General features: G+C 40.4%; 1 protein-coding gene across 6 annotated transcripts in view; it reads right to left on the minus strand.

Moving 5' to 3' along the window:
- Positions 1–254: 254 nt before the first annotated feature.
- ALKBH3 (alkB homolog 3, alpha-ketoglutarate dependent dioxygenase) overlaps positions 255–27,925 on the minus strand; it is a 37,902-nt gene continuing 10,231 nt past the window's right edge. For all 6 annotated transcript variants that reach the window (XM_017529405.2, XM_017529403.2, XM_037738880.1 and 3 more), the window contains exons 7-10: positions 26,878–26,966; positions 19,621–19,830; positions 1,375–1,473; positions 255–606 (exon numbers count right to left, since the gene is read on the minus strand). In XM_017529405.2, coding sequence (XP_017384894.1) covers positions 514–606; positions 1,375–1,473; positions 19,621–19,830; positions 26,878–26,966 — 491 coding nt within the window. In that variant the 3' untranslated portion in view covers positions 255–513. The remainder of the gene's footprint in view (positions 607–1,374; positions 1,474–19,620; positions 19,831–26,877; positions 26,967–27,925) is intronic.

Here is a 27,925-nt window from a genome sequence, read left to right on the forward strand (position 1 = left end):
TTCCTGAATATGCAGCTTTCCATTACAATAGTGTGCAAGCCAAGATGAAACCACCTCTGTTTGGGTTTCAGCAGCTGTCTGCCTACAGAAGGCTCCAGACTCTCTGACGCATATTTATATCTCCACTTCACTGAAGTCACAAGGAACAAACACGTGGAGCTTTTCCCTAGAGGCACAAATCCATTCATATTTCTTCAAATGAAGGTGGGGGCGGGGAGGGCAGGAGGAAAACTGCTTATGAACATAATCATTCGTGAACACTGTCACGTGGATTTTAATTTGCCTAAAGATGACAGCGATTTTGAGCTGTGATTAGGGATAACTGTTCCCACGGTAGACCCATTACCAATGTGAATTACTGGCTGTCATTTAATAGGACTCCAGCTGGGAAACAAACCCCACCATCTTCCCAACAGCCATGCCCCGAGATCTAGCAGCACCAGCCTCTTGAAGTCACTTCTCAGTGGAAGGTTTGCTCCGTCTCAGTGAAGCTTCTCTCTCAAGACTCTGACGTCACCAGGGTGTCCCTCGGGGGCCTGGATAGACTGTCCGAAAGGTCAGGTTCACTCTTGGTTCTCTAGAGTGGTACTCTTTGGGCACTCGATGCTAAATGGAAATACACATAACTCTGACATAAATACGCACATGAACACGTTTAGTTCAAAGCAATTTAAAACTTATTCATGAGAATACAGAAATATTTCCATCTTATCCCCCTTAAATTAGTAAGCTCTTTAAAGTCTTGTAGAGAAAGGTCTTCTTGAAACAAATTTCCATCCCCAGCCCCCCTCTGCTGTGCCAGCGCCTCTGAAGTGAGATATTTTCGTTTCTTCTAATTGTTGCTGCTGCTCTCAGGCACCTGTCATTTCCCAAATCTCATAAAACATATAAATGGATGAGACCTAAGAGAGGCGTGAGATTCCACTCTCATGGTAAGTGCTTTGACATTAACATGCACACCTGAGAAATGATCTGCCCTAAAAATGGCATGGCCTAGCCACGGAGCTGTGTATTCCAGTCAGAGAGTCACTAGCTACCCTGAAGCTATTCACATTTAAATTAATTAAATAAAAACTCAGTTCTTTATAGCAAGCAAGCCACATTTTCAGAAGTCAATAGTCATATGTGGCTAGTGGCTACTAATTAGGCGGCACAGATACTGAATACTTTCATCATCACAGAAAGTTCCACTGGACACACTAGTGTCCATCTGGATTGTGAGTAGTATCAAAACTCCTTGGAAAGAATGTCAGTTCATTGCCTCTTGCTCATTATAAAAGCAGCTTGCTTTTCACCGTGTCTATTTAGAAATAGTCTTGAGAGTCGGGAGACTGCCTCCACATGAGAGAAGATTCTTTACTTGTGCATCCTCACCTGCCAGTCGGCTTGCGTCGCTCCTTCCATGATTAACAAGGTCCCGTGATCTAAGGGTATCTTCACTCTTTCCACATATGTGTAGTCTCCATTCTCTTCCTAGAAAACAGCATTCCCTGTGCTAAATTTTTGGCCTGTGTGATCAAGATGCAACAGAAGCTGACAGTGGTCAAAAAAATGGAAACCTCTACTCAGTCAGTCTGTGGGAATCCATATATAGCTCTGCCATTGGGCAGCTGCTTGACTGCGGGCAACTTACCTCACCTCTCTGAACCCTGACTTACTCATTGGTAAAACAGGGAGGATGACAGTCACTGCCACCTAGGGCTATGGTGAGCCTCCCTTGATAGAATATGTGTAAATCACTTGGAGACTGGCATGCAGTAAGTGCGAGCTATTCGTGTCATTGTCATCATAAGCTAAAACACAGAAAAGCCCATTCTGACCTAAGGAGGAAATAAAAGTCACTTGTACAAGAATTATTTACATCTGCCTGATGCTGTGCTCTCCATTTTGACATACTCAGTGTGGGGAAAATGGCCTTTTAACCAAGACTTGATGCGATGCCTTCTGCTTCACCTTTTCACAGTGTATGCTGGTTTAACTAGTTGGCACCTATAGTCACAATTTTTCTCATAGCTACTTTGGAGGTTTGAAGATATACTCCTGCCTCTTTCCAGAACAGACAACAAGATTTTCTCAAAGGGAGCTCTGGCTTGATCAAAACAGTGCTGTCAAACTGAGACTGGCTATTTACATCTTTGAGGATGGCTCACGACTCCTGTACACTTAGGATACAAATGCCTCGTATTCACACAGAGAGCTCAAAAAGCAATTTATGTCCAATATTCTCATGAGTCTTCACAGCATAGGCTGCGAAGCAATCAACTTGTAGTGTGACTCCTCCACAGCTGCAAAACGGGCGCATTAAACAACTTCTGTGCTCACAGCCAACAAAGAGCATGTCAAATGCTGAGACTGGAACAGATCTGAGCTTCCTGATTTCTCTACCTCCATTCTGGGCAGGACGGATGGATCTATTCATTCATCTGCTTCACTTCCAATGCAAGGGGTTACATTTGGGTTACTGCAGGATTGATTTCAGTTGCAAACTGTGTTTATGTTTATTATTGTATGGGTTCTTCTGAGAACTTAACTGTTTACAAAGATTTCCCCTAGGGAAATCAAAATCAAAACAATAATGAACTTGCATAAACAATCTAAGTTCCAGGCCCCAATTTTTGGCAGTAACTTTGTCAGGCATAGTCATAATTGTTACAGACAGAAGATAGAAGCAATGTTTAAAATAACTTTTGGTTTCAGTGATTGATTTGTGTCTGCCACCTTTTCTCTTCCAGTAATAAGTAGGCACCAAAACATTTACCTTTGACCCCTCAGACAACCAGAAAGCAGTGGGAAGGTGACCCTGCCCTCAGGGCGGCCCAGCTCCATCTCAGAAAAGCAAAAGGCCACTCTCTGGAGAAAAAAAAAAAAAAAAAAAAAAAGTGGCAGACAAAAAAGACACATGTCCTGCTGGAGAAAAGATATCTGGAGGGAGTGCACTGTCCATGAGATTACAGACTGCAAGGCTCCTTAATTTAGGCTGTATAGTCAGCTACAAGATTCAACACAGCTAGAAACAGAAGAACTTCTGCTACCCTCTACATAATCAGGGAGTACAACATGGGCTCTATCTACACATCAACTACAGACACTAAGACGGGAGAATAAAATAAAGTAGAAAGGAAAGACACAATCACAACACAAAGGCAGTTCAGAGATGAAGAGCTCTTAGAACGTTAAAAACACTGTTGGAGAGAAGGGAGTGCTAGACCAATGGAAGAGAATAGGTAAATATTGTTGTCGCACCTGAGAATACGAAGCAGGAATGCACCTCACAAGTGAAAACTAATTCCAAAATGCAAGAGAGAAATATCAGCACTGATGGAAAGTGATGTTCAGTGATCACATTTCACACACAGTTCCTAAGATCTGAACTTTTCAAATCAGAGTAAGCCTCAGGTTGGTTTTGAACATGTAACATTCAACATAAGCATTGGCCATACCAAAAAGCAGAAAAGGGTGAGCCTTTGTTTGGGAGGGAGCCACTGGAATCAGTCCACAAAGGAGGCAGCAATACACAGGGTACCCTCTGTGAGTGGTGGTATCATTCTTCTCTGCTTGTTATTTATTCCTTCAAAGTCTCCGATTCAGAAGATATATTCCTAATTTGCAGAAGGAGGTAGATAGGAAAGAGGGCAAGGGATCCTACTAATGCAACACAGAGCTCACAAATGAATCCTTCTCTTGTGGTCAGAGTAGCCACAGACCATAGGGACACCCTTCCACTGAACCAAGATGCATGGAGACTTTTTCCAGCTAGGAGCCAGATGAAAGGTCAGAGGAGCTCACACAGCTGTGCATAAAGGCTCCAGTTGATAAATGGATAAGCAACAGTGGGAACACAGGTCAGACTGTTTAGAGGAGCGCCTTCCTAGTCATTAAGCATGGTTAAGTTACCCAAACACATCTCTGTAGCCCTTTTGATTTACTCAGGGCTTTCTTCAAAACAAAACAAAACACACCTCCAAAAACCAGGGCTAAGGGTAAAATTTTCCATCCCTCATCCTGGTTAAAAGAAGCTTTTAGGGTCACACTCAAGCTACAGAGTGGGTTTTGTTATTAGTCTTCTTAGTTTTCCAAATACCTGAAACCCTACAAGTACACGGAAAAAGCAAAAAACATATATTTTTATATTAATGTTGATCAACATTCCCATTTCTCCAACCACAGCCAGTTCATTTGAATGCTTAATTATGCTTTCCTAAGGCTTCCCACAACTCTTACCTCCACCTCACCAAGATGTTATCCCATGCAGTTTCCTTTAAGAAAACGCTATTTAGGGTGAAAAAATCTGGGTGTTTTTACTGTTATGTCATTATTAACCATCCAACAGACGGGAAACCTAAACATTTTTCTTTTCATTGGAAAGGTAATTCACACTGGATGAGATTTGGATTTTTCTTATAATTAACCCTTTCTTGTCCTAAGAGAATACCTTAGAAATGATAAACAATCACCAATGCTTTAAAATCATCAGTTTTTCTTTCTAGAATATAAAAAGTAACATAAGTTTACTAAAGTAAATTATGCAATTGTAATTACTTATTCAGCCTCTGCTCTTATGAACTCCATGAGGGACAGTTTATGTGGTCTTCCTGTGAAGAAACATTCTCAGTGCCTATCACACATATCAATAAATATGTACTGAATGACTGAGGAAGAGGACACAGAAAATGCAGAAAATCACCTATAATCCTATCATCCAGAGTTTACCCAATGTACACACAAAGTATTCCAGATATACAATCATGTACACTCTATCTATAATATTTTATTGAGCATTTTTCTATCTTTAAATATACATTTCAAAAATACAGCTGTGGCAAGGTGCAGTGGCTCACACCTGTAATCCCACCATTTTGGGAGGCCGAGGCGGGCAAATCATGAGGTCAAGAGATCGAAACCATCCTGGCCAACACAGTGAAACCCATCTCTACTAAAAATATAAAAATTAAAAATTGGCTGGGTGTGGTGGCATGCGCCTGCAGCTACTTGAAAGGCTGAGGCAGGAGAATCGCTTGAACCCAGGAGGTGGAGGTTGCAGTGAGCCGAGATCCCGTCACTGCACTCTGGCCTAGCGAAGGAGCCAGACTCTGTCTCAAAAAAAAAAAAGAAAAAGAAAAAAAAAAAGGTTCTACAATATTCATTTGTATGAATGTATACTTCCACAAATACTTTTTGACCACCGTACATGTCAGATATTATGCCAATGCTAAGGATGGAGCAGTAAGGAACACATGGTTGGAGATTCAGATTTTCACACACCAGTATTTTTTTTTAAGAGGTTAAATAAACGAAAAGCTGCTGTAAGTAGATTTTTGAGCAAAACATTTCTGCATATATTTCTAACATATATTCTTAAAAATGGAATTACTGGAGCCAAGTGTATGAACTTTAGGGCACTTGATTTATGCTACCAAACTGCTTTCTTGAGAAGGCTGCAGCAATCTATAATCGCATCAGGAAAATATGATAGTATCTATCTTCTGGCTCAACATTACCAACTGACAATAACGAAAACAAAATTAGGGTAGAAATGACAACTCATTCAACCCTAGAGATCTTGCATTACTACCCACATTTTTTTTTTTTTTTTTTTTTTTTTTTTTTTTTTTTTTTTTTTTTTTTTTTTTTTTTGAGACAGAGTATCACTCTGTCACCCAGGCTGGAGTGCAGTGGTGTGATCTCAGCTCACTGCAATCTCCACCCCCTGGGTTCAAGCGATTCTCCTGCCTCAGCCTCCCGAGTAGCTGGGATTACAGGTGTGCACCACTACTCCTGGCTAATTTTTTTGTATTTTTAGGAGAGACAGGGTTTCACCATGTTTGCCAGGCTGGTCTTGAACTCCTGGGCTCAAGGGATCCACCTACCTCAGCCTCTCGAAGTGCTGGGATTACAGGCATGAGCCACCACATCTGGCCCAAGTTCAACTTTTTTTTACATTCTGTTTGCTATTTTGTTTCTTCTGTTGTGAACACTCTCTGTTCATGTCCTTTGTCCATTGTTCTACAGGGGTGTTAATGCTGTTTTCTTATTGATCTGTGACCACAGATAGTGAGACATTTACCCTTTGTTTGTCATACTTTTTGCAAATGATTTTCTCATTTGCTATTTGCCTTTTAGCTGTACTTACGATATTTAACACAGAATAGCTCAAAAATTTGAGAGTCAACTCTACTGACCTTTCTTTGGCTCTCCTTCATGATTTTTATGCTTAGAAAGTCTTTTCCCATACTGAGGAAAGTTAAATATACAACTGCATTTCCTTTTTTTTTTTTTTAAAGAGTTTACATTTTTTAGACTTAACTCTTTAATCTACATGGAGTTTGTTTTTTTGGTGGTGGTTTTTGTTTTGTTTTGTTTTTATTCCATGCTTCTTTTTATAACAGTTTCCAGGTACTTAAACCAAAGCCTTCTGCTAGACCTTTTCCACAAGATCAACCATGGCGTATGCTGCATTAGGCACTATATCTGTTATTGCTAATCCTCACTGCAGTCTTATAAGGGAGGCAAGGGAGGTGATATTATCCATTTTATCATAAGCAAAGGGAGCTGGAGGGAAAATACTTCTCTAAGGCAAAAGGCTAGCAGGAGGGAAGGCTAGCACTGGAATGTAGATTGGCCTGGCTCTAAAGCCCTATTCTTTCCACTATACCCTGTTCTCCAAAGTAAGCTCTATTCCTTCTGAAATCCTAATATTTCCTGTCCTGAATATATGGCACCCTGACTATACTGTAGGGGTCACAAACACCAGCAAGTGGCCTAGGTGTGAGGTGCGGACTGGGTGCGCCACAGGGAGGGGAGGAAACCATGTAGAACCAGGGGCCTGCAGACAGGTGGTGGCTGCTCTGCCAATAAGCTGTTCCAGATCACGGTTCCCCCCATGTTGCCCCCTCTTCGGGGTTTTCCAGGGAAACTGATAAGTGGGATTTTTATGTGAATTTCCTGAGTTATAAATTTTGGCAGCTAATTCAGTGTCTTTGAAAATACTGGGCAATTTAAACAGGTCTGAGGCCCAGATTCAGCTCCAGGGCTGCCCAGCTCTGCTGCTGATGGGTCCATGACATGACTGGCTTCTTTGATTCCCCTGTCAGTCACCTTAGCTGACTTGTGAGCGTCTAAGGCCGGCTGTCATCTGATGTGCTCTCGCATCCCCCTTGCCATTCCATGCCGTAGTGCCTGATAGAAGCTCAGGACACAAGGGCTACTTCATCTTCAAATGTCATCTTCCTTTACTGAATTAAATCTAAAGGTAGAAACTGTGGGAAAATATCAAATACATGTACAATTGCTTTTAGTTAGCAACTGATTGTAGTATAGGTTCCTCCAAGGTTTCAAGCAATGGGCAGAGTTTTAAATTACAGCAGATTTGCTTACTGTATTATTTTATAGTAATTTGAATAAATCTTAGGGACCACTATCACTTAAATAATAGTGTATCTAGGTCTTTCAAATTAAAATGATACCTGAATGATTGAGGCTGGAGGATGGGAGGAGGGTGAGGATGGAAAAACTACCTATCAGGTACTATGCTTATTAGCCGGGTGACGAAATAATCTGTTCACCAAACCCCTGTGGCATACAAGTTACATGTATGACAAACCTGCACATATACCCTAACCTAAAAGTTTCAAAAAAAATTATACCTGAGGTTATCTGTACACATGAAGGATATTTGTGTACGCTGACCAAGTTTGTCCCCTGTACTTCTTTTCTTGTTTTTTTAACAGCAACTGGAAATTATTTACTGTATTTCATGTATGTCTATCATAAAGAATTGACCAATATGTAAATATGTGATTTGAACATGGTTGACTTACAAGTGTTGCTACAGCTTTTTAGAAAACATAGCCTGTGCCATGTGTTAACCAAGGCCCAGGAGAGCTGGTGGGCTTGTGCTCTATGCAGAGCTGGGAGAAGGCCAGTCATCCTGTCTCTCAGTGGACAATGTACTTTCCTGATGAGGAAGGGAAGGACAATGGAAATACACCTCAACTGTTTTATTGCACTAGTTTTTTTGTATCTGAAATTGTATCGTTTAATATTTTCAGTAAGATTTTAAAAAATAAATGCCATGATTTAAAAAAAATATCACATTCTTCGTCTCACCCCCAAATCCACCAGAAAAAGTCATTCAAAGCAAAATATGCTTCCAAATTACTGATTCAGATAATGGCGGGGCCTTTGGTTTTCCACATCATCTCTGATTCCTTAGATGAGCTACATAGAAAACCTCCATCTTTTTACTAAGAAGATACTTCTAAAAACAAAACACAGATGAGCAGAAAGGACAAGGTGGAAGCCTGCTACCTGTTTCTCGTTTTCCAGGTTCACAGGAAGCACCTGGCACACAGTAACTATTACTAATTTCTGCACTGGAGGCAGCAGGGAAAGATTCACACTATAGGGGGTCCTTTTAAGTGAAGAAGGTAGAGAGCAAGCCTAAGGGAGAGCAAAGAGTAACTTAGTAGAATGGAGCAACCATACAGGGAACAGTGAGAGGCCATGGATTTCTTTGGGCATAGAGCATGTGTGGATTTGACAATCTGGCTAAGGAGTTTCTATTTCACCCTTTGTTCCCATAGAAGCAAATCAAGATTTTTGAGGTGGAAAACAAAGTGATTAAAGCAGTCTCTACGCTCCCTTCTTTATTCTCTTTCTCTGAATGACAATGTACAATTCCACAGTTTTACATATGCTCTATATTATTAGTTTTAATTTGATTCAACATTCAACAAATAGTTTTCTAAGTCATCTTGAGCAAGTGATTTAACACTGGAGTTTCAGCCACGTTATCTGTACAATGGAAATAATAATGGCATCAACTATATAAAATTATCAGAGAATTCAATGTAAAGAAGTTAGAATAAAGCCAGGCACAGTCAGCAGTATACACTTGCTATTATTAGCATTTTACTATTGTGGTTATTCCAAAATTCCCAAATGACATCTCCAGCCAGGCCTGTTGTCTGAACTCCAGACTTACACAGTCGAGGAAGCCTCAGGCATCTCAAATGTTGCCTGTAGAAGAAGGAACTCCTCAAGCAAGGACACAATCAAATGCAGAAATCCCTGCTTCTCTTCCACCTGAGTAAACAGCAACTCCACTCACCGCTGCTCAAGTCAGACCCCTGGAAGTCATTCTGGATCCTTACCCTCGCATCTAACATATTATCAGCAAGTTCTGTCAATTCATCCTCCGAAACATACCTCAAATCCACTAACTTCTCTTCATCCCCAATGCCACCTTAGTCCAAGCTAGCAGTCTCCCACTGCGATGACTACAAACACCTCCTCTTTTATTTAGTCTCTTACTCCTGCCTCTTCTCAAATTGTTCTTCACATAGCAGCCAGAGTGATGTTCTAAAATAAAAATTTGGAGTTCTAACCACGAGTTGTAACTATTTCTGTTTATTTGATTACAGTCTAGCTCCCGTAACCCCCATGAGGACAGGGACTGTATTTGTCATGTTCACTACTATATTCCCAGAGCTGAGCATAGTATAATACCTGATACACAGTAGGGATTTAATTAATATTTGGGGAGGGGAGACTGAGAGAAGACAGGGAGAAAGAGAGTCAGGAAAGAACTGTTCCTAGAAATAATACCTGACATCTGGATAACGGACAGAAGAAAGGGAGTGAAGACTGGAAGTAGGGACCTCAGGGCGAAAAAACAGTCATTTTAGTACTTTAGGCGCGGGGTTAAAAGTGCCTAAGATAAAGATGGTGGTTTTAAGAGAGGTGGGTGCTTTAGCTAGTTCGAGAAAAATTCAGATGACTTGGGACTTGATAATGTATGAGAAACAAGGGAACAAGGAATAGCAGAAAATAACTGACAGCGTTAACCTAACCAAGAGAATGGTCAGGTTAACATGAACATAAATGAACTTACCAGCAAGTGAGGGGTTTTTCTGAGAGAACAAAACAAATCTGATTTTGTCACTGCAGGGTAAAAGCCACATGTGCTGTTATTAAGTGGAAATGTCTCGTGAACATGTAGAAAGTGATGACTGGAACTTCAAATGAAAGCCAAAGCTAGGCCAGGCACAGTGGTTCCTGCCTGTAATCCCAGCCCTTTGGGAGGCCAAGGCAGGTAGATCACGAGGTCAGGAGTTCAAGACCAGCCTGGCCAATATGGTGAAATCCTGTCTCTACTAAAAATACAAAAATTAGCCAGACGTGGTGGTGTATGCCTGTAGTCCCAGCTACTTGGGAGGCTGAGGCAGAAGAATCACTTGAATCTGGGAGGAGGCTGCAGTGAGACGAGATCACACCACTGCACTCCAGCCTTGGCAACAGAGCAAGATTCCATCTCAAAAAAGTAAGTGAAAAGAAAGAAGAAAAGAAAAGAAGAAAAGAAAAGAAAAGAAAAGAAAAGAAAAGAAAAGAAAAGAAAAGAAAGGAAAGAAAGGAAGAAAGAAAGAAAGAAAGTTAAAGCTGGAGATAAGAGACTCAGAAGTCACCCCACCAAAGAAGGAATGGATAAAGCTATAAGAACTAATGAGATCCTATTTGTTTATTCAATCAACAAGCATAGTACTAAATGCTAGGAACATAATGACAAATAAGACAGAAAGGGACCTTGCCCATATGATATTTACATCTACTGCCAGTTCATAATCTCCTAAAAAATAATGTAGAGAATAATAACAGAATCAAAGATAATCTTGAACCTCTATATTTAAGGGGTTGATTGGGGGGAAAAAGCCTTAAAGGAGGCACAAAAATAGCAATGACAAAAGTTTGGTAATTCTAAAACAAGACAGTATTTCAGAGGAAGAAAACTCAGATAATAGATGGGCAAGTTTCACACACAGAAGTAATGCATCCTGAAAACCAATATGACAATGGCAAGAGAAGATGACTGAGGACAGGCCAGCGGACCTGATTTGAGGTTAATGGTATGAGAATAATTTCAGCCAAGTGGTGGGATGGAGCTAAAGAGCAGGTGTGTCAAGAATGAGTTAAGCTTTGAGAAAGGGGAGACTCCAGATGCAGAAAACTCATTCCTGAATCTGCTTCAAAAACAAGAAAAAGCCCAAGATGTCGGCATATCTGCAGGGTCAAGCAAAGCATTTCTTCTCGATAGTAACAAAGAGATTTCTCTAGCCCGCTGGTCCAAGGATCAGAGGGTAGAGTTGCTTGACAAGGATACTCACGGCATTTTTTGCAGACTGAAATGATACTCGAAAACTAAATGCTAGCCCGTGTTACAGCTACTTACCTGCTGAGAGCCAAACGTCCGTTTATTTGCCCTTTTGCTCAACTTATGGCTATGCCTGTAATGTCCTGTTTTGTTCTTTATCATTTCTTTTCAGCTTGTTTTCCCAAACTGTGGTGTTGCCTTGCCCTTGAGAACCCAGCTGGGTTCTAGACTGTTTTCTGGATTATCTAAGCTTGCAGCTAGAGTTGGGCTGCAAAATTTTTCCTCCAGTGCTGATATAAGAACATAGCTGGACCTTTAGTTCACAGTGGTAAAATATTTTTAAAATCTGACATAAACACAACATATTAATTACAGAAATGATGAAGACAGAATAAAGGTGGTGGGACCCTACAAAGTCATCTTTGCAGAGTTCTTCTGCTGACTCAAACCACACTTTAGATGATGACATCCTAGCATTGATCTGAAATACATTACTTTAAAAACAGAAGCTGTTTCCGAAATAAGATCTGCTAAAGTAAGAAGCCAGCTAGAAAAACACAGATTTTAAGTCACTGAGGTTATTGGTTCAAAACAGTTTTAAATTCACTTGCCACATACAAATCTTTGAGTTTTTCCGAAACTCTTTCCTGATTTTTGGCATTTATTTGGCTTGGAAGGTTCTGGTGAGGCAAATAAGAAGGGTAAGCAGAAAGGACTGGTGCAATCAATCGTTCTATACCAGGCACACCCAGTGATATTAAAAGCTCAATGACATGGGACCTCACCATGTCTCACACTAACTTAAGAGAGTGTGAAATGTGGCACATATACACCATGGAATACTATGCAGCCATAAAAAACGATGAGTTTGTGTCCTTTGTAGGGACATGGATGAACCTGGAAACCATCATTCTCAGCAAACTAACACAAGAGCAGAAAATCAAAAACTGCATGTTCTCACTCACAGGCAGGCGTTGAACAATGAGAACACATGGACACAGGGAGGGGAGCATCACACACTGAGGTCTGTTGTGGGGGACTAGGGGAGGGACAGCAGGGAGTAGGGAGTTGGGGAGGGATAACATAGGGAGGAATGCCAGATATAGGTGATGGGGATGGAGGCAGCAAACCACATTGCCATGTATGTACCCATGCAACAATCCTGCATCTTCTTTACATGTACCCCAGAACCTAAAATGCAATAAAAAATATATATATTAAAAATAATGATAATAAAAATTTTAAAAATAAGAAAAAGAAAAAGAGTGTGGGAGGCCTGGGCAATTGTTGGCTGCAAAAGAGGCTCTCTCTGCAGGCATCGAAAGCACAGCACTGCAGCCCAAACTACCAGGCAGACTTCTGCCTTTCCTTCTGGAATGCACACATTGAAATGTAAATGAAATTTAGAATGAAATACCTGCTGACAGGGTTTAGTGTTCAGACTTATTGTCAAAATAGTACTGGGGTAGGGTGGGGGTGACAAGTTACTGAATTTGGGCAAAAACAAACCTGGCTTTACCCTGACAGTTGTACATGTTCCAGCTACACTGAATGTGCATGTGACATCAGAAGAGTTCATGTGATGAAGATTCCATTCTGGGTAATATAATATTTCCAAAAAATGCAACTTAAAAGAACTGCTATCTTGAAAGGACTTCCACCTCAGGTCATAGCACCAGGAACAAACGCCCTTCATCCTCTGAAAGCATATGAGAATACATTCCGCCACACCTGACCTCCAGCTGAGCCCAGTCACTAGCAGAAGTGCAAGGCTCTCCAGCCATCTGTTAACCAGAACACTCGCTCCCAAACTGTTCCTGGACATAATATGATCAGACACAGCCCCCCAGAACTCTTTCCCTCCTGTACCCTTCCATTGTGTCCTTTGGAATTCCCATTCAAAGATGCGCAAACTCAACTATCTCTTAAACCTCAACGAACTCTGAAGGTTCTCTCTGCTTCCTCATCCTAATTGAAACCTGGCTATCTCTGGAAGACTGCAAATTCCCTGAAACCCTCTCATGTGGAAGGAGATCATGCCTCTCAATCCAGTGGCTCACAGAGCCAGGTGACAGAGTATTCTCCTTGCTCCTCAATAACACTTTCAGATCATTATTCTGCAGCAGAGAATAAAAATCGCTGTTCCTCTGAGCTCATGCCATTGAATTGTCCCTTTTTCTCCTCTCTACCTTGGTCTCAAGGTATATACAAAATCTAACAATGTCCTAATTGGCCTCCTTGTTTCTTCTAGTCCAGGCTCCATGCAGTAGCAATAGTGACCTTTTAAAATTGCCAGTCAGACCGTGTCACTCTTCTGCTTAATACACCTCACTGGCTTCTTGATGGACACAAAACAAAACCTCTCCTTCCTGAGGCTCATGAGTCTCTGCGTGCCCTGGTGCCCGCCCACTCCCCCAGTCTCACCACCTGGGACACTCCTCAAGCTGGCTCAGTCTGCTCCAGGGCAGACCTCCTTTCCCCTTCCTCAAACATGCTTTGCTCTTCTCTGCCTCAGTGAGGCAGCTATCCTCCCTGGAAATGTGACCTATGAATTGAAAAAAAATCACCAGATGGCTTAGGAATAGTCCTTAAGAGTATGGCAAGGGGAAAAAAACCTCTACCACTGGGACAAGGTTTAAAAAAGTCAGGGTTGTAGGCCAAATCATGGCACACACAGAAACAACACTGAATCACTTAGTTTTCTGAGGAAACACTAGTTTGTCCTCCTAAAACTGAACGTGCTGTCACTAGTAATACAAAGCTGGGAGGCTTGTTGCAAAAATCAATTCTTCCTAGTGGGAGTCAGGGCATGGATTCCAGCCTGATACAAGGGCCCAAGGAAGCAAATGAGGACTCCAACTCCTAAAGGAATCTCAAGCCCGAAGATAATTCAAGTCCTACCAGGACTATCTTTCTTTATCTGCTTAAACACACACACATCCATGCGCGTGCAAACACACGCGTGCAGTCTCTCTCTCTCTTTTATCCACTTACCCTCACACTCTCCAAACCATTAAATGGTCCTAGAGATGGGAGCTCAAAAACTCAACCACCACAGGCTGCTTTCCCTCCCTAAGGTTTCCCTATACTCTTTCAATGAATGCCATTTCATAGACCAAGGGCACCTTGGAGTTTAGTTTCACTGCTATGTCCTTTTTCAGTTTCCATATCTGAAAAATCACCACAGCATCAACCATTTACAACAGCTTAAAAATTCACTGCTTACTACGGCAACTTTCATGGGAAAACTTGTTGATTACTTCCATGAAGTAGCTACCAATTATTATTCCCATTTACAAAAAAAGGAATAAGGATAAATGAAGCAGTTGAGTGCTTTTTGCCAACATCAGGGACAGAAACTGGAAATATAACCAATTTTGAAAATTTTATTACAATGTGTTTTTAAAGGATCATGGCTATCAACAATTTATTTCAAGTATTTCTATTACTTACTATTTACTTATATTTATTTTGTTTACTTTAAAAAAGCTTACATCTGTAATCCCAGCAACTAGAGACCAGTCTTGGCAACAAAGTGAGACCCTGTTTCTAAAAAAAAAAAAAAAAACCACAGAGACAGGGTCTCACTATGTTACCCAGGCTGGTCTCAAACTCCTGAGCTCAAGTGATCCTCCCACCTTGGCCTCCTGAAGTACTGGGATCACAGGTGAGAGCCATCATGCCCAGTCTCAAGCATTTCTTGTCATCTCTTAGAGTAGGTGCTATAATCGGCAGAGGGATTAACAGGAAGGATAGATGACTGGAATAGCGGCAGTGGGGCTGCTGGCTAAGGTGGAGACTGTTTCCACTCTATGAAATCCTGCATAGTACTAGCTTATCTGATTTCCAAATTTAAGCTATTTAGTATCGTATTATTTTGGATTCCAATATCTTCATTTTTTTCTAAAGTCTTTAAAAAATATCAATATTTATGATTTGACTGACCTTTCTATACTCTACTTTTCCCAGTAGTGTACAAAAAACCCACAGCCAATTGGCAAGGGAAGCACATCCAATTCATTGGGTGCTCTCACAGTTTCCACCATTAGACTTGCTTTCACAACCATCTCTTCTGGCAATACAAACAGCATTCATGAGGGCTACGGAGGACTGGTTAGAGGGCTCAACCTGCTGCAGCTCAATCACCTTGAGGTGAATAGGAGCCCCTCACATTTGCAGAATTCAGCTGATGAAGGATACAGTTTATCCAGAGGTAATTTGCTAGAAAAACAAGGCTTTTGGCATCTAAACCTCCAGTGCATCACAAACTTCCTGCTATTATCTAATAACACCCCCCCAGCCATCACTGTTTCCATGGTAACCGACAGAGAAATAGCAGCCTGCCAAATGGCTTTTGTAGTTCCTTTTCCAGCTTGTTTTTTTCAGTATAGAATTAAAACTAGCTGGGAAAAGAACCAGACTAATCTTTGCAAATAGGAACACAATGTAGTTTGAAAAGTACAACTGGGTTTGGGACAAGAAGTATAGAAAACCTTTAATAAAACTAGCCTGATAGAAGAAAAAAGGTCTACTGAAGGATATTTGATAATCTTTATGACAGTCTTAAGACAATATAGCCTGACACCGGCCAGAATATTGATAAGATGCTCTTCACTTAGTCTTCAATTTGAACTAAACAAAAAAAGGAATCAGAATGAATGTAAAAGCAAGCTCAAATAAGTCTACTCTGTCCCCGAGTAATGACAGTAACATCATTAAAGGAAAAGGTAATTTACTCTAAAATCAAAATGAATGAGCAGCAGTTGGCAGACTTAGACTCCAGGACCGTGAAAAAAAGAACCGGCACCCAGAGTGAAATATTTAATCCCCGAGATGATGTATACATGAAGCTGACTGAGCCCATGCATGAATCAGAGGGCACTGGTGCTTACGAAACAAAGATCTCCTTACGATCTCAGCACAGGGAGAAATTGTTAGGATACAGTGTGTGGAGCTGGGGCAGCTTTCAGTAGATCAGCAGTTAACGGAGATCTGCTCACGGTGCCAGACTGCAAAACAAACAGCTGCTGCAAGGGTGGAGGAGTTTGAATTTTTTTAAAATCAAGACTATTTCTCCTTGAAAGTGGCCCAAAACAAATGCTTTTCTGTCTCAAAACTGCACACTTGAACAAAGTGCAGGAAATCTCGTGACTCCCATGTCCGCCTCAGTTGAGAAACTGTGATTCAAGTCAAATAGGCATTAGCTTCTTCTCCGATGGGTCAAAGCTAATAGGAGTTTGAAAGATTCCCTCCCACAACCTCTAATACACCCTGAAGGTCTCAGTGACAGACATGAAAATTACAATCTGTAGTAGCACACCGAGATAGGTCCCTAAGAGTTACAGGAAGTCAGACTCCTACAAATCGCACACTGAAGACTAATCTAATTTGTACTTTTTAGTTTGTGCTTTTACCTTGGGCTGTATGAATCATGAGTCATGTTCTCATCAGCTGAGTTTATAAAGAAAAGTGACAAAATTTTGCAATAATCACTTCCTTTCAATCCTTTGGGAAAAAGGATTATTTATAAGATAAAGATGATGCACTCTAAGATACATTTCCAAGGCTGTCAACACAGAGAAGGGTTCTGCACTTCGAGGTTTGCTACATTTGTAGTGCCCCAGGTTTCTGGAATCAGTTACTGAGACCTGAAGGAATCTTTTCAAAAATTTAAACTTGTATCCTGTTTACACAAAAACGGAACTTACAGGTCCTGGGGAAAAAAAGTCACTTTTTACTCATGTGCGATTATAATTTCAAATATATTAACATTCAATTTCCAAATCTTAAACAAAAGCCAGAATTGAGATGATATACAAAAATGGCATCAAATTCAATCATACTTAAGACTAGGCCAGAAGCCAAAGCTTACTACAGTGAATAACCTGAAGTACCAACATGTTTATATTTCTTCCCAAATCCATTTCCTCAGCCAACTTTGTTAAAATCTCAGACAAATTTTCTTATTGGATTTGTATTCTAATCAAACCAGCTACCATCGTCACAGTGCACATTCCCTTGTCACCGGCAGACAATTACGTGGACTTTACCACTTCTAAGTACTTCATGGCCTGTATTCTCATTCATGTTCATCAACATAGACTCCAAGAAGGCTGAGGAGAAGAGAAAGCTTCAGTATGGGTCGCGGCAGAATAAGGCGCTGTTCCAAATGGCTGCCCACAGAAACAATGCCGTATGTGGTAGTTATGCTCTCCAGTTACATGTTTACCTGTAACATAACTGATGTGTACTACCAAGAAATAGTTCTTGATCACCATGTATTATATCTTTATATGAGACAATGAAGAAATTCAGCTGTGTGAAGGGGAGAAGAAATGGGGTATTTCTGGGCACCAGAATATTGTTAACGTGTAATATTTGGAAACTGCTTGTACAGTAAAATGATTTATCCAAAAAGCACACTTAGGGAATTCTTAAGCTCCAAATCTATAAATAGGCCCACATTTTTAAAAAAGGTGGTAGTGGTGGTGGTGATGAATGTATGTGTGTAAAGAAACACTGAAATACTGAGCAACAAGGAAAGTAAGTGTGAAGAACTAAAAACCATTATTATACCAAAGGCTATATATACTGTAGCTTATTTGCCAATCAGGAGGCCAGAAGGATAACTCTAAGGCACAGCACTAGCATATGCTAGATGAGCTCCAGCAGAAGAGAGATGATTTCATCTTACTCATTCACTGCTACAGCCCCCAGTCCTAGGACCACTCCTGGCAGCAAGCTGAGGTCCCATACATCTGGCTTGAGAAGAGAGTCTGAACTTAAATAATTAGACATACAGTGTTTCTCTATTATTTATATAACAGGAGTCTTACTAAGAGCAGAATGAATTCTTCACACATGTGAACTTGGTATTCAACTGAGTGAAGGCCTGTGTACCGAAGTATAATCCTATCTAAAAAAATATAGCAAAAGTTGGTTTGTCTGATTCTCCTTGGTACATGAGAAGGCTGCTTGCCAATGCAACTGAAGGCTTAGGGAGCAAGTTCGCTTAGGAAGCAAGTTCGCTCAAAAAAACACTGGTAACTAACAATCCCCTAACAATAATCACACTGTCAATGTAAACATAAGAAAACCTAATCAATGGAAATTATACCAACAAAAGGTGCTTAATGGCATATATGCAAAATTACACAATATGCTTTAAAAATACCATGCATGGAAACCCAATACACAACAGGAAAACAATCTGTTAACTGTATTCTTATTGAGGTATATCTGATGAAGAACAGACATGACCACTGACTAATAATGATGTGGTCTGGCTTAGGTCTACTCAAAAAACAGATTGGGCCAGGCACAATGGCTCACGCCTATAATCCCAGCACTTTGAGAGGCCAAGGTGGGCAGATGACCTGTGGTCAGGAGTTTGAGAACAGCCTGGCCAACATGGCAAAACCCCATCTCTCCTAAAAACACAAAAATTAGCTGGGCATGCTGGCATATGCCTGTAATCCCAGCTACTCAGGAGGTTGAGGCAGGAGAATCGCTTGAACCAGGGAGGCAGAGGTTGCAATGAGCAGAGATGGCGCCACTGCACTCAAGCCTGGGCAACAGAGTGAGACTCCGTCTCTGAAAAAAAACAAACAAAAAAACAGCCCGTTGGTTGGACTTCCACACTGACTGGGTCTGGTTTAACGTTGTAAGCTGAATGATCAGGAATGCTTGTTAGAAAGATACAAACCCTGAAAATAAAATAATTTGCTCTTTGCTTGGTGTTACTATCTTTCTCAGTCCTGAGGTGCTTCATTTCTGATTTTTTTAAAATTTATAACCCTAGTATTCCTCAAATGTCACACAACCTAAGTAAGAGCTGGGGTGGAAACAGAAGTTATTATATAGTTATTAATATTCTGGTCACTGCTTTTCTACCTGAATGTGGACAGATCACCACCTCTGATAATCTGGCTTGAGTTTCCTTTCTCTGAAACAGTTACAGATTCACCTTTATTTCAGGAGAAGGCTAAGAAGAAACAAAGATACATGTAATGCTCCCTTACAGAAAACTGGCCATACTACCATGAAGAACACTTAAAATAAAGGCTTCTTCAGGGGCTTCTTCCTTAGCCTCCTTCCTCTTCCTGAGCCTCCCACTAGCTTGAGTCATCCTTCTATAGGCTTTCCTTCACAGCATTGATCACAATTGCAATTATGTGAGAAATTGGCAATATTCATCCACCCCAACTAGACTGTATCTCCGGGAGGACAGGGAGTTTATCCCTTCCATCAGTGAAATGAGCCCCCAGCACCTAGCAGAAGGCAGCCAATTCTTGTTGGATACATAAATGAATGAAGGAGTACTATGGAAGTCAAAAGTTAACCATGGGGAAGCAATCACTTGAAAATGTTTCATCACCAAAATGTGTATTCCCATGCTTTAAATCTGAAAGCAGAAGCCTTTAGGAGTTCTACTTTTTTCACAGACTAATAAGAGACAGGAAGAGGATACTCACTGGTGGTGGCTTCTTTCTCATCTCAAATGTGCGTGTGGCACCAAAACTGAGTGAAGCAATGATGGGGCACCTCCCTAGTGAAGGTTCATCATCGCTGTGCCAGTCCACGCTGTCCTTCTCATTTCGGTAAAGGTTGCAGAGTAAGGAGTTGAAGGTGTGGCCGGTGTTCTCTTCAATGCGGCTCTTCAGTGTGCGCAGCACAGGATGCCACTGCGATCCACAGACCAAGAAAAGGGCAGAGACAGTCGCATCACACATAAAATGGAGGCCACATGGAAAAACAGAAGAAAGGGCAAAATCAGCCACGTTATAACCAGGCATGAAACAAGCAAACCACTTGGAATGCAATAAACAGAAGGCAAGAAACGTAGTTTAATTCCCTCCCATCATTTCTATTCTGAAGCAAGTTGATCTCTGGAATTTTATAAAAGTACTAAATTTAGTACAGCAATATCTTGAGGACCAGAATCTATCTACCCATCTCACCCTTTCCATGTTAAATACATGGCCGTTGCAAAGAAGCAGGTAGCAGTATATTCAGAGCAGTAACCTTGGTAAGTCATTAAGGTGGTAAGTGGAGCAGCAAAGCTGACATGTCACTAGGCAGTCAGCAGAGCCAGACTGAAGCCTGAGGAATGAAACAACTTTCCTGCTGGGTGGCCCTCTGTTCGTTCCATTCCTGTTTTACCCTGAATGGGAGAACTGCTTTTTAAAAAAGACATTTAGTATTTCCAGAGTGGCTAACTTCCTAAAAACATAACCTGAAGAGTAAAAACATTCTTTTCTAGGGAGTGAGAATCATGATATGCTCCCGACAAGTGCATGAGCTGTCAACGACAAAAGACACGGCCCTGTCTCCTGGGCACTGGCTTCACTGATGTAATTCATATTTGGAACTCTTTTGCCATGTATACCACGGGAAGCTATGCCCCTAACCTTAGATTGTACTTGGGAGCTACAAACAACATACCTTATACTGGTTCTTGCTGGAATTCTGTCTTTTCTCCCAGAAATCCTGAGTACTTTACAAAGCTTCCTTTAGAACAATGGTTCTCAAAGTTTACATTAGAAATTATTGAGAAGCCCAAAGAACATTTGTTTATATTGGTTACAGCCATCAGCTTTTACCATATTTAAAATTAAAACTGAAAAAAATTTCAACTACTGATTACATGAAAGGGCAGGCATGGTGGCTCACACCTATAATCCCAGCACTTTGGGAGGCTGAGGTGGGCAGATCAATGAGGTCAGGAGTTTAAGACCAGCCTGGCCAATATGGTGAAACCCCATCCTGGCCATTATGGTGAAACCCCATCTCTACTAAAAACACAAAAATCAGCTGGGCATGGTGGTGCACGCCTGAAGTCCCACCTACAACATACTTGGGAGGCTGTGGCAGAAAAATTGCTTGAACCCGGAAGGCGGAGATTGCAGTGAGCCGAGATCGTGCCACTGCACTCCAGCCCTGGTGATAAAGCGAGACTCTGTCTCAAAAAAAAAATGCAATGACAAATTGATTACATGTTAACATCAATATTTTTATGAAAAGTAACTATAATGTCCAATACAAATAATTGAATAATAGATGAGAAGGGTGACATTGTTTTGCGAATCTTTTAAACATCTAACTTAATAGAAGACAGCTGATTCTCATATTTGCTTCTGCATTCAATCTGTTAAAATAAGTTATTTTTATTGAAGTATATGAAAGAAATTGGCTTCACACAGGTATGTAGTTTACAGCCTTTTCAAATAACTGTAGATATTCTTCTTTGATATTATACCAAAACTCAACAAATGGCTGATTCGTTAAAGGTTAGTTGCAATGTGGAAACTGAAACCATTTCAAACTTTTCATATTCTTTTATATAAATGCACTGTCAGCCTGGGCAATAAAGTAAGATGTCCCCCTCTACAAAAAATATTTGTAAAAATTTTAGCCAGGCACAGTGGCCCATGTTTGTGGTCCCAGCTACTTAGGACACTGAGGCAGGAGGATCACTTGAGCCCAGGAGTTCAAGACTGTTGTGATTTAGGATTGAGCCACTGTGCTCGCTCCAGCCTGGGCAACAGAGTAAGACCCAGTATCTCTTAAAAAAAAAATGCTTTAAATAAAAAATAAATAAAGCCATTGGTCCAGCCTGCAATTTGAATGAATCTTTAACCTTGTATGGTTTTGTAACATCAACCACTGGTCATCTGGAAAATATTAGTTCACTAAGTTATACAGATCTTCTAAATGCTGATGCACTTCATTATACAATAACAAAAAAATTTCTCATTCAACAATATTACCACTGATCTCAGCAGAAAAGCCTAAATAATGGGAAGAAGTCAGGCTCAAAGTGGCTATGATGGTTAATATTGAGTGTTAACTTGCCTGGATTGAAGGATACAAACTACTGATCCTGGGTGTGTCTGTGAGGGTGTTGCAAAAAGAGATTAACATTTGAATCAGTGGGCTGGGGAAGGCAGATCCACCCTTAATCTGGTGGGCACAATCTAATCAACTGCCAATGAATATAAAGCAGGCAGAAAAATGTGAAAAGGAGAGACTGGTCTTGCCTCCCAGCCTACATCTTTCTCCCATGCTGGATGCTTCCTGCCCTCAAACATTGGACTCCAAGTTCTTCAGTTTTGGGACTCAGACTGGCTCTCCTTCTTCCTCAGCTTGCAGACAGCCTATTGTGGAATCTTGTGATCGCGTAAGTTAATATTTAATATACATCACATATGTGTGTGTGTGTGTGTGAGTGTGTGTATTTATGTGTGTATATGTATGTGTATATATGTGTGTGTATGTGTGTATGTGTGTATATATGTGTATATGTGTGTGTGTATATGTATGTGTATTTATGTGTGTGTATGTGTGTGTATATATGTGTATATATATGTGTGCAATGTGTGTGTGTGTGTGTGTGTGTGTATCCCCTTTCCGTTCTGTCCCTCGAGAGAACCCTGACTAATACAGTGGCAGATACCAGTTTTCCAAAATTCTAATTTTTGCTTGAAAACTCAACTTTTATCGTTAGTAAAAAATCTTGTCCATTGTTTTCCTTGAAGTGACATTCACTTCACTCATTTATGAGGAAATGTCTGCCAACTACCCAAGTTTGAATAACCACAGTTGGTCTGCCAGTTGTATTTTAAGTAAAAGCAATCCACAACAAGAGTAGCTAGTTCAGCTTACATCTCAAACAATCACACTTCAGTTTGCAGCAGGAGTGCTTTAGGCATACTTTTAATTTCATCAGGAAGACTATTCGGAAGACACACACTCAAAGACCAAGATTTAATAAAACTAATAATGTTTACTACTTCATCCAGAGACATTCTTAAATGAAACTGGCATTTTTAAAAGTTGACACTGGAAGGACATGATGGCGAGGAACACAGTGACTACTAGTACTGTTTGGTGACATGGTTTGACTCGTGCTAAGGTGCTGGCAGCTTCATCCACCATTTCCATCAGTGGAATCCAACACAGTGAAAACACCATATGGACTTAGTATTATTATGAAAATAGTTTTAGCTGTAGATTCCCAAAGAAGGTTTCGGGAACCCTTTCCCAGGATCTCCAGATTATACTCTAAGAACTTAAGAACTGCTACTTTAGGGAACTCCTTGAATGTCTATTGTATTAGTCTGTTCTCGTGCTGCCAACAAAGACATACCCAAGACTGGGTAATTTACAAAGAAAAAGAGGTTCAATGACAGTTCCACATAGCTGGGGAGGCCTCACAATCATGGCAGAAGGCAAAGGAGGAGCACAGTCACATTTTACATGGTGGCAGGCAAGAGAGCATGTGCTGGAGAACTCCATTTATAAAACCATCAGATCTCATGAGACTTATCCACTACCACGAGAACAGTATGGGGGAAACTGTTCCCATGATTCAATTATCTCCACCTGGCCCTGCCCTTGATATGTGGGGATTATTACAATTCAAGGTGAGATTTGCATGGGGACACAGCCAAACTATACCATGTTATATGTTTCATGGTGAAGAAACTCATGTGCAGCAAAGGAGTAATATCCCATGGTTATTGTCAGGTAAAACTGCCACGGAGGCTTACATAAGAATCACTCAGCTTTACTCTGATGCGAAAACCATGGTTAAAGTTGGAATTCCTTGTGCTGGATATTACGTTAGAATATTATATTCTAAGCAGGGGATTTAAAAAAATAAACAGCAACAAAAACAAACAGTTGGTCAATGGGACACCTGGGGAGACATGGGAAGCCTCTGAAAGTTGGAAGTTTCTGTATCTCTTGTTCTCCTTTTTATTGTGGTAGAAAAATATATAACATGAGATCCACCCTCATAAAACAAAAATATTAAATTAATCTTTGTTCAAGAAAATAAATTTCAAAGTGAAATTCCAATAATAATGTCAGCAGGCTGTATTTCCTATTTACTTTACAGCTTTAAATTTATCTTCATGGAGATAAAGATCAGATGCTAGAATTACACACTTAACAAGAAAAACAAGAATGTAAAGGAGGAAGACAGGATTTTTTTCTACAATGTCACTGAGAATCTAATTAGCACTTCCCTGAATTGCTTAAGGACTCAGTACTGCGATAACATAAAGTTTGCATTGTTTCCAAGTAGGTATTTTTTTTTCTCGGTTATTTTTGGTAGTGAAGTAGAGAGAAAAGGAAGAAAAAGGGGGATAATGAACTAGAGGATTAATTTAGACTCTCCAACGAATACTCTATATACAGATTCCTCCGAACTGAATGTCTAAATTAAAATTCAGCATTATCTCACTCAGTGAAGACACTGTATCCTTAAAAGACATTTTAGGAAAAGCATACAAAAAATATGAATCACAGAAGTAAAAGGAGCTATTCAGTGGATTTCAAACAGTGTTGTATAGAGTTCTAGGTACCTCAGTGGTACTTCTAGGTGTACAGGAGAAGAAAGCAGAGGTCAAGTTGGTGGGACTCCCAGCCAGCCAAGCTGCGATCTGTTTTATACACTGGGTTCATATGAGATTTAGTTCAAACAAAAACTAAAACAAGATTAAAGGCCTATGACTGAAACTACTCCGTATGAGATATCAAGCTTCAGGTAACGACAATTTTTAAGCTAAACAAGTACTCCCAACATACATATACACACACATTAGTGAATCCTCCTTTAAAAAAATCTGAGAAACCAGGGTGTGGCTGGTAATCACAACTATTCAAGGAAGCTGAGGCAGGAGGATCACTTGAGCTCAGGTGTTCAAGACCAGCCTGGGCAACATAACAAGACCCTATATTTAAATTTAAAATGAAAATAAATAAAAATCTGAGAAAGGGCAACTCTTTTTTGTTCAATATAATATATAAATGAACTAAATATATCAGCAATAAAAAAGTTATGAGCTTTTATAGTTAAATGAAATGTAGTGTGTGTGTGTGTGTTTGAGACAGGGTCTCACTCCGTCTCCCAGGCTGGAATGGAGGACAGTGGTGTGATCATAGTTCACTGTAACCTCAAATTCCTGGGCTCAAGTGAACCTCCTGCCTCGGGCTCCTGAGTAGCTAGGACTATAGGCAGGCACCAGTATACCCGGCTAATTTTGAAATTTTTGTAGACAAGGCATCTCACGATGTTGCCCAGGCTGGTTATGAACTCCTGGCCTCAAGTGATCCTTCTACCTTGGCCTCCCAAAGTGTTGGGATTATAGACATGAGCCACCACCCTGGCCTATTTTATTTTTACAGAAAAAAGACTCTCTAAGTATATTTGTCTAAAATAACAAGATTGGAACTAAAATATCAGGTAGTAGAAATATCAAGAATTTTAATGTTTTTCATGTTTATCTGAAGTTTCTAAATCTTCAATAACAAGCACATACTAATAACATTTTTTAAAAAGGACTGTCATAAATTATTTTGAAGAGTTGTCAAAATGTTTCCAAAGTGTGAGACAATAAGAGGCTACTTTACTCAGCAGATCCTATGTGCTTTGTGTTTATTCCCAGTGGTTCTTAACCGGGGGAATTTTGCCCCCCAGCAGATGTTTACCAATGTCTTGAGTTGGTTTTGGTTGTCACAACTGGGTGAGGGGTGCCACTGGCATCTAGTGGGTGGAGGTCATGGATACTGCTAAACATCCTACAACGCAAAGGATAGACCCACAAGAAAGAATTATCCAGCCCAAAAGGGCAATACTGCTGAAGCTGAGAGATCTTGTTCTAAAAAATTAACTAGAATGAATAAGAACTTCCCCATAGCCCATTTAATCTTCAGATTCTCTGCTATGACTACTGACAAGAAGATAAATTAATTCTGATAGAAACAAGGAAAACAGGCTATGTTGGACTGGTCTAATTCCATAATCTCCATGTTTCCAAATCAACCTCAGATAGAAAAGGTCTCGTCACTTCCCTGGATCACATTCTAAATGCAGCCCTTGAAAGCAAAGCATACAGCTGTCTCCCTATGTGAAAAAGCCATGTTCCCTCAGTCAATGTTTCCTCCCTGAACATTTTAGTAAAGTGGTAGCTTGTGATTACAAATTTCTAGAAGCTCTGAAATGTGCTACATTTCTGTATATCCCAATACCATAAGAAAAACTCCATTTTCTCCAAAGTCTCTTTCAATAAAACATAACGTTATTTGCCAAAGGCAAGATTCCAGGAACTAAACAGGGAGCTGTTTCTTGGACTTTACCTCCATCCCCTGGATGAGCTTAATTTATATACTAGGATATCTTCGTCTACTGTCATGGAAATTTTTTAAAAACAAAAGCAGCAGCAGAAACAAGCCAAAGCCGTAATCATTTGGAAGTCTGAGAACTGCAGCCATAGAATGAATACAAGTTAACAAGAAAAACACTAGATTTTTTTTTTTTTTTCACAAATAGCAAAGAGCCCGAGAAACAGAAAGAGACATACTGACCTCACTAGCCAGTCATAAGGACTCAGCCCCACAGCAAATGCATACCAGGGTGTACACAGAAGGATTACAGCCAGAAAAGCTTGGGAAAGAGGGATATTAAGAGAAGTAGTTCACTTTCCTGAAATCCTAGACTCTGGTTTAGCTTACTCTTGTTCTAGTTTTTTTCTCATTCTCTAGTTCATCTGTAGATCAAAAGCATATGGAGGATGACAAGCACAAAGACTCAATGCTTCAACCCAGAGAGTTTTTCTGAACTAGGAACCAGCAGGCATCTCTGCAAGGTAGTTATTTTATAGCACTCAACACACAGTATATAGTCTATAAAACTATACCAATGACAATACAGTATTTTGACATACGTGAGGATTTGGTTCCATAGTGATTCTTGAATAAGTGTAAGGAAGTTCTCCATACCATGCTGTAAGTCTTGGTTGCTGATAAGTTATATCTAAGAAAGAAAATACAGGGCCTTTGAAATGGATTAATGCTATTTAAGGTGTTACTACTGAGTGCTAACTCTGTCTTGCAATGTGCTATGAGAAATAAAGGAAAAGAATGGGCTCTGACCCAGAGTTCCACCTTCATAGAAGATATGGGACTTGGCAAGTAGAATGGACAAGAGAAGCCATGTTGGCAGACACAACATGGGCAAAGGCTCTCAGATGAGAACATGGGTGACTCGGCTGTATAAGTGATGACATAAATAAGAGAGGGCAAAGGGTCACACTGGGGAACAGTGGCTCAGACTAGGGACAGTCTCAAAAAGCAGAATATGGAACCTGAACCCATCTGTAGAAATTTGTGGCATCAACATCCATATGAGAAACAAGACAAACTGCTCAATCATGTATCTAATGTTGGGTAAACCTTTTTGATTCGATGCAGGAAGAAGTGCCCTGATCGACTGTAGCATGCAGCTGATTTTCATCAGCAGACTCTGATATTCCAATTTAGAGAAGCAGTTATCCATAGATCTATTCTTTTTCCCACAACTGGTATCAGCCACAACAACAACAATAATCACAATAGCGGCAGCAGCTAATACTCACTGAGGGGTTACTGTACACCAGGCAGTCTCATGGGTTACCTCATTTTATTAACACAACAACCTTACAAGATAGACAGTATTATTAGTTTAACTTTACAGATAAGAAAACCAGGGATCAGAGGGTTACTTAACTGTCATTTGCTTAAAATTAACAACTACTTTGAATGACAGAACCAACAATCAAAGCCATGTCTGTCACCAAAAGCCCTGCTGTAGAAATTGCTGGGAATTGAGAGTAGGCTGCCCTGCAGAAGCCGACTGATTCTGATGCATGAGTAACAAAAATGGGCCTTTTGTATCTGTGGGTTCCACATCCACCATGGATCAAAAATACTCAAACCATGGATCAAAAATACTAA

The sequence above is a fragment of the Cebus imitator genome, unplaced genomic scaffold (assembly GCF_001604975.1).
Source record: "Cebus imitator isolate Cc_AM_T3 unplaced genomic scaffold, Cebus_imitator-1.0 Scaffold58, whole genome shotgun sequence".
NCBI lineage: Eukaryota > Metazoa > Chordata > Mammalia > Primates > Cebidae > Cebus > Cebus imitator.